We start from the raw sequence: 7,428 nt of genomic DNA, 5'->3' as shown, positions 1-7,428 counted from the left end.
ATGTTTTCATTAATCTCCCTGCCCGTCCTTTGCTGAAAGACTAAGAGAGAAAAGATCAGAACATGTCAGGAGCTGGTCAGCGGGAACATTGCTGCTCCTGGAGAACCTCTGCGCAGCGTACTCTTGGAAAGGAACCAAACCCTTGTTAAAGGTTTCACAGGGGCTCATCCAGAGGTCTTGTACTGTCCGCAACCCCTCCCCCCAACTGATCACCCGCCCTCTGTCAGTGTCAATACACTACCTGACCCCCACACAACACCCTCACACTGCCCAGTGCCCCAGAGTCCGTCCATCGTCTGACTCATCACTGACCCCTCACCCTACCTACCGCCCCTGTCCATCCACTACTTGACTCGACTCACTAACCCTACAACCTGCCACTGCTCAGAGTCTGACCGCAAACTCAATGACCCCTCAAACCTGCCCACCGTCCCAGAGTCTGACCCCTCAAACCTGCCCACTGACCCCTCAAACCTGCCCACCATCCCAGAGTCTGACCCCTCAAACCTGCCCACCATCCCAGAGTCTGACCCCTCAAACCTGCCCACTGACCCCTCAAACCTGCCCACCGTCCCAGAGTCTGACCCCTCAAACCTGCCCACCGTCCCAGAGTCTGACCCCTCAAACCTGCCCACTGACCCCTCAAACCTGCCCACCGTCCCAGAGTCTGACCCCTCAAACCTGCCCACCGTCCCAGAGTCTGACCCCTCAAACCTGCCCACTGACCCCTCAAACCTGCCCACCGTCCCAGAGTCTGACCCCTCAAACCTGCCCACCGTCCCAGAGTCTGACCCCTCAAACCTGCCCACTGACCCCTCAAACCTGCCCACCGTCCCAGAGTCTGACCCCTCAAACCTGCCCACTGACCCCTCAAACCTGCCCACTGCCCCAGTCTGACCCCTCAAACCTGCCCACCGTCCCAGAGTCTGACCCCTCAAACCTGCCCACTGACCCCTCAAACCTGCCCACTGCCCCAGAGTCTGACCCCTCAAACCTGCCCCAATATCCGTCCACTGTCTGTCCAGACTAACTCCTCAAACTCCTAGCGCACCAGTGTCTGACCCCTCAAGCCTGCCCACTGTCCCAGAGTCTGACCCCTCAAACCTGCCCACTGCCCCAGAGTCTGACCCCTCAAACCTGCCCACTGCTCCAGTGTCTGACCCCAGACTCACTGACCCCTCAAACTTGCCCACTGCCCCAGTGTCTGACCCCTCAAACCTGCCCACTGCCCCAGAGTCTGACCCCTCAAACCTGCCCACTGCCCCAGTGTCTGACCCCAGACTCACTGACCCCTCAAACTTGCCCACTGCCCCAGAGTCTGACCCCTCAAACCTGCCCACCGTCCCAGAGTCTGACCCCTCAAACCTGCCCACCGTCCCAGAGTCTGACCCCTCAAACCTGCCCACTGACCCCTCAAACCTGCCCACCGTCCCAGAGTCTGACCCCTCAAACCTGCCCACTGACCCCTCAAACCTGCCCACTGCCCCAGAGTCTGACCCCTCAAACCTGCCCCAATATCCGTCCACTGTCTGTCCAGACTAACTCCTCAAACTCCTAGCGCACCAGTGTCTGACCCCTCAAGCCTGCCCACTGTCCCAGAGTCTGACCCCTCAAACCTGCCCACTGCCCCAGAGTCTGACCCCTCAAACCTGCCCACTGCCCCAGTGTCTGACCCCAGACTCACTGACCCCTCAAACTTGCCCACTGCCCCAGTGTCTGACCCCTCAAACCTGCCCACTGCCCCAGAGTCTGACCCCTCAAACCTGCCCACTGCCCCAGTGTCTGACCCCAGACTCACTGACCCCTCAAACCTGCCCACTGCCCCAGTGTCTGACCCCTCAAACCTGCCCACTGCCCCAGTGTCTGACCCCAGACTCACTAACCCCTCAAACCTGCCCACTGCCCCAGTGTCTGACCCCTCAAACCTGCCCACTGCCCCAGAGTCTGACCCCTCAAACCTGCCCACTGCCCCAGTGTCTGACCCCAGACTCACTGACCCCTCAAACCTGCCCACTGCCCCAGTGTCTGACCCCAGACTCACTGACCCCTCAAACCTGCCCACTGCCCCAGTGTCTGACCCCTCAAACCTGCCCACTGCCCCAGTGTCTGACCCCAGACTCACTAACCCCTCAAACCTGCCCACTGCCCCAGTGTCTGACCCCTCAAACCTGCCCACTGCCCCAGAGTCTGACCCCTCAAACCTGCCCACTGCCCCAAAGTCTGACCCCTCAAACCTGCCCACTGCCCCAGTCTGACCCCTCAAACCTGCCCACCGTCCCAGAGTCTGACCCCTCAAACCTGCCCACTGCCCCAGAGTCTGACCCCAGACTCACTGACCCCTCAAGGCTGCCCAATGCCCCAGTGTCTGTTCTCCAATTTGCAGGACTCTGACTGTAAAACTGGATCAGGCTTGTATTTATAGAAAGGTATGAGTTTGTATTTTAAAGCAAGATTTTGGTGAATGATGTTTGCCTTTTGATTGTGCCTGTGTAAGTCATCAGATTGTGTTAAACTGCTGCAGGATCCTGGTAATGTGCTGGATTGTTTCTGGTTTCTCTTGGCGTTTTCCACATTTATCGTCTTGAATTTGTTGGCCTTTTATTATGTATTTTTGATCATTTTTGTGTTAACCACCTGGTTCTGTATTACCACAAGGGCCCTTCTATTTCTGGGAAGAGGTCTCCAACTCTGAGCCAGGTGTCCAACAACTCCTTGTCAATGTCTAGTCTGCTCAGATCGTGGGGATGTCCTCCATGGAGAGTCATGCTTTTCCAGTATTATTATTTATTGCTTTTCTTTCTTTTTGTATTAGCACAGTTGATTGTCTTTTGCACATTGGTTGGTTGTCCATCCACTGCATGACCTTTCCCAATTCCCTCACAATACCTGACCCCAGACTCACTGCCACATCCCACGTTCTACAAGGAGGGCAGGTCAAAAAGCCTCTAGTGGCACTGGCTATGCTTGACTTCTTGTTTTGTTGGTTTCACAAAGTTCACACGCATATTCACCCCACCCCCAATGCTCTTACATATCAAGCAATCACTCTCATTTATTATATCAGTGGGAGGGAAATTATTGGTGAAGATCCTTTGGAATAGAACTTACTTAGGATAGTCAGCACTATGTGTGTGTGTGTGTGTGTGTGAGAGAGAGAGAGAGACAGACAGACAAAGAGAGACGCACACACCACGCACAGTGGGATTTGGTAGTCAAATTTATAAACTTTAGTATCTTGAAATTGACCAGTGAGCGATGGGGAGTGGATGGTTTTTATATGGACTTTAGTAAGACATTTGAAAAGGTCCCTCATAGTAGGAGATTAAGGCCAATGGGATCTAAGAAGACTGGATTCCAAAATTAGTTTGTCCATAGAAAACAGAGAGCAGTTGTAAAAGGATGCCATTCTGACCGGAGGTTTGTGACCAGCGGAGTCTGGCATGGATCTCTGCTTGCAGTTTACACAAGTAATTTGGATGAAAATGCTAGTAATGATTAGTAAGTTCACAGACAACAGGAAAACTGGATTTGTGGATAGTGAGGAAGGTTGTCAAATGATTCAGCAGATATAGACCAGTTGGTATTATTAGCAGGTAGAGTTTAAAATTTGAAGTAAATTTATTATAAAAGTATATGTATGTCACCATATGCTACCCTGAGATTCATTTTCTTGCGGGCATTCTCAATAAAACCAATAATCACAATAGAATCAATGCAAGACCACATCAATTAGATGTCAGTGTGCAAATACAAAAAGAAAGAAATAATAATAATAATAAATAAATAAGCAATAAATATTGAGAACATGAGGTGAAGTCCATGAAATTGGATATGGGAAAATTTCAGTGGTGAGGCAAGTGAAACCGAGTGAAGTTATCCCTGTTGGTTCAAGAGCCTGATAGTTTAGGGGTAATAACTGTTCCTGAACCTGGTGGTGTGAGTCCTGAGGCTCCTGTACCTTCCTGATGGCAGCGGTGAGAAGAGAGCGTGGCCTGGATGGTGGGCGTCCCAGACGATGGATGCTGCTCTCCTGCAACAATTCTCCATGTGGATGTGCTCAATGGTGGGGAAAAATTCCATTTCCATTTTACCTGGAAAAATGTGAGGTGCTGCACTTTGAGAGGTTAAAGAGGAACGTATGTAGTGTATGGTGGGACCTTTAGGTCTTGAAGTACAAAGGGATCTTGGGATGCAATTTTATCACTACCATCCTATATGCTACCACCTTCAGGCAACTATGTTTGTTTATTATTGAGTTGCAATCCCCTGATTTAATCCTAGCCAAATCACGGGACAATTCACAATGACCAATTCACCCATGGCTTTGGAAACCGGACCACTTGGAGGAAACCCACATGGTCTTGGGAAGAAGGTAGAAAATCCTCACAGGCAGCAGTGGGAATTGAACCCAGATCACTGGTACTGTAAAGCACGGCGCCCATAGAGCATTCATCGGTCAGGGTGTTGATATACGGTAAGCGTTGGTAAGTTACGTTGCAGCTAATAGAACTTTGGTTAGACTACCCTTAGAGTATTGTGTGCAGTACAGGGCACCCTATTACAGTAAAGATGTGAAGGCTTTCGACAGGGTACAAAAGAGGCTCACCAGAACCTGGTCAGTATTACTAGTTGAGGTAGGTCAAGCTTGGATTGTTTTGTCTGGAGAGTCGGGGGCTGAGGAGGTGACTGATAAGAGTATCTAAATTATGAGAGGAATAGATGAGATAGATTGTGTGCTTTCCCAAAGCAGAAATGTCAATTACCAGCAAGCATATTTCTAAGGTGAGAGGGTGAAAGTTTAAAGAATATTTACAAGGCAAGTTTTTTTTTACTCAAGAGAGTGATAGGCACATGGAAAAGTGGTGGGAATGTAGACCACAGCAACAGTTACGAGGTGTTTAGATGGACACGTGAACAAACGGAGAGGAGGGATATAGACCACGTGTAGGCAGGTGTGATTAGTATAGATTGGCATCATGTTCAGCACAGACACTGGGCGCTGAAGGGCCTGTTCTGTTTTGCTCTGTGTTCTTACCACTCTCCCTCACTCCTCCACAAGGACCCTCTGCTGAACAGAAACACGCAGGTCGGGAGTCCCCCTAGTTCTAACTCCTGTGTCCGAGCCCTTACTCCCATGAATGTTCTCGGGATTGGTTCAGCTTCCACCAGCCCAACCTGAGAGTTTAGGGCATACCTTGCGCTATGAACGGGGCAGTGGCGGACTCCGACAAGATGACAGGCCGAGGGATGGGTGCTGGAGGCCGACTCTCCTTCCGAGCGTCTGAGCTGCTCTTCCGCTGTGGCAGAATGTAATCATATGGGTTGTCCACGGTGTAGTGGTCTTCCCTGGTTACCGTCCTGGTGTAGCGGTCTTCCCTGGTTACCGTCCCGGTGTAGCGGTCTTCCCTGGTTACCGTCCCGGTGTAGCGGTCTTCCCTGGTTACCGTCCCGGTGTAGCAGTCGTCCTTCGTTACTGCTCTGGCGTAGCAGTCTCTTTTGGTTACTGCTGCAGTGTATCTGTCTTGCTTGGGTATCACCATGTCATATAGGCCTTCCTTGCCCAATGCCGGGATTCCAGGGACTTCCCCAACTTCTGCCATGGTATAGCAGCCTTCCTTAGGTACCACTGTGGTGCACAGGTCTTCATCTAGAGTCAGGGTGTAGGGGTCTTCTTCGTCTGCCTCCGCAGGGTGGTGATGTTTCTTACGTACCACTGTGGTATAGCGGTCATCATCGAATGCCATGGTGTGGCAATGTTTCTTAGGTCTCGCAGTGTCTTCCTTGAATCTCTCTGTGGTGTTACGGTCATCATCACCCAACACCAGGATGTAGGGGTCTTCTTCCTCCACTGCAGTGGTATTGCGGTCTTTTTTGGGTACCACTGTTGTGTAGTCATTGTTATCAAATTCCACAGTGTGGCAGCGTTCCTTGGGTCTTGCTGTGGTGTTATGGTCATCATCACCCAAAACCAGGATGTAGGGGTCTTCTTCGTCCACTGCAGTGGTAATGCGGTCTTTTTTGGGTACCACTGTTGTGTAGTCATTGTTATCGAATTCCACAGCGTGGCAGCGTTCCTTGGGTCTTGCTGTGGTGTTACGGTCATCATCACCCAAAACCAGGATGTAGGGGTCTTCTTCGTCCACTGCAGTGGTAATGCGGTCTTTTTTGGGTACCACTGTTGTGTAGTCATTGTTATCGAATTCCACAGCGTGGCAGCGTTCCTTGGGTCTTGCTGTGGTGTTACGGTCATCATCACCCAACACCAGGGTGTAGGGGTCTTCTTCGTCCACTGCAGTAGTAATGCGGTCTTTTTTGGGTACCACTGTTGTGTAGTCGTTGTTATCGAATTCCACAGTGTGGCAGCGTTCCTTGGGTCTTGCTGTGCTGTACCGGTCTTCCTTGGGTCTCTCTGTGGTTTTACAGTCATCATCACCCAACACCAGGATGTAGGGGTCTTCTTCGTCCACTGCAGTGGTATTGCAGTCTTTTTTGGGTACCACTGTTGTGTAGTCATTGTTATCAAATTCCACAGTGTGGCAGCGTTCCTTGGGTCTTGCTGTGGTGTAATGGTCATCATCACCCAACACCAGGGTGTAGGGGTCTTCTTCGTCCACTGCTGTGGTGTCGTGGACTTTCTGGGGTCCCGCTGTGGTGTATCGGTCTTCCTTGGGTATTCCTGTGGTGTACCAGTCTTCCTTGGGTATCCCTGTGGTGTATCGGTCTTCCTTGGGTATTCCTGTGGTGTACCAGTCTTCCTTGGGTATCCCTGTGGTGTATCGGTCTTCCTTGGGTATTCCTGTGGTGTACCAGTCTTCCTTGGGTATCCCTGTGGTGTATCGGTCTTCCTTGGGTATTCCTGTGGTGTACCAGTCTTCCTTGGGTATCCCTGTGGTGTATCGGTCTTCCTTGGGTATCCCTGTGGTGTACTGGTCTTCCTTGTCCACTGACAGGGTGTAGGGATCTTCCTTGCGGACCATCTCCTCCAACTTGGATACTCCCTCAAACTTGTTTGCTGCTGAAATGAGAAACCAAGTTCAATAAATCTGGGGATTAAGAACAAGAACACAAAGGGGGCAGGAGTAGGCCAGTTGGCCCTTCGAGCCTTTTCCACTATCAATACAACTCTAGCAGATCTTCCCTAGACCTCAATGACTCCCCAGTGCCAGTTCCTCATAGCACTTCTAACAATCTGACCTCCATCACCCTTCAAGGATGCAATTCCAGATTCCGATTCTCTGATGCACTTCCACCTCAGTTCTCTCCTCGCCAAACTGCACCCTTCTCTTCACCCCTCCACCTCATACTCTTCCCCTTCACCTCACATCCCTCCCCTCCCCTCACTTCTCTCCCCTCCCTCCCCTTTCTTAGTCCAGCCACTCTTCTCCACCCCCCTGGGCCATCTCTCTCTAGGAGGCACCTTCCACACAG

The 7,428-nt window shown here is 51.2% G+C and overlaps 1 protein-coding gene across 1 annotated transcript in view; it reads right to left on the bottom strand.

Annotated features, from left to right (window-relative positions):
• LOC132391840 (B-cell scaffold protein with ankyrin repeats-like) overlaps window positions 1–7,428 on the bottom strand; it is a 120,920-nt gene that overhangs the window by 2,907 nt on the left and 110,585 nt on the right. Inside the window, exons 9-10 of the mRNA XM_059965514.1 lie at window positions 5,195–7,015; window positions 1–40 (exon numbers count right to left, since the gene is read on the bottom strand). The exon at window positions 1–40 is cut by the window's left edge and continues 20 nt beyond it. Coding sequence (XP_059821497.1) covers window positions 1–40; window positions 5,195–7,015 — 1,861 coding nt within the window. The remainder of the gene's footprint in view (window positions 41–5,194; window positions 7,016–7,428) is intronic.

The sequence above is a fragment of the Hypanus sabinus genome, chromosome 3, assembly GCF_030144855.1.
Source record: "Hypanus sabinus isolate sHypSab1 chromosome 3, sHypSab1.hap1, whole genome shotgun sequence".
In the NCBI taxonomy this organism is placed as follows: domain Eukaryota; kingdom Metazoa; phylum Chordata; class Chondrichthyes; order Myliobatiformes; family Dasyatidae; genus Hypanus; species Hypanus sabinus.
This window is presented reverse-complemented; position numbering and strand designations above follow the sequence as displayed.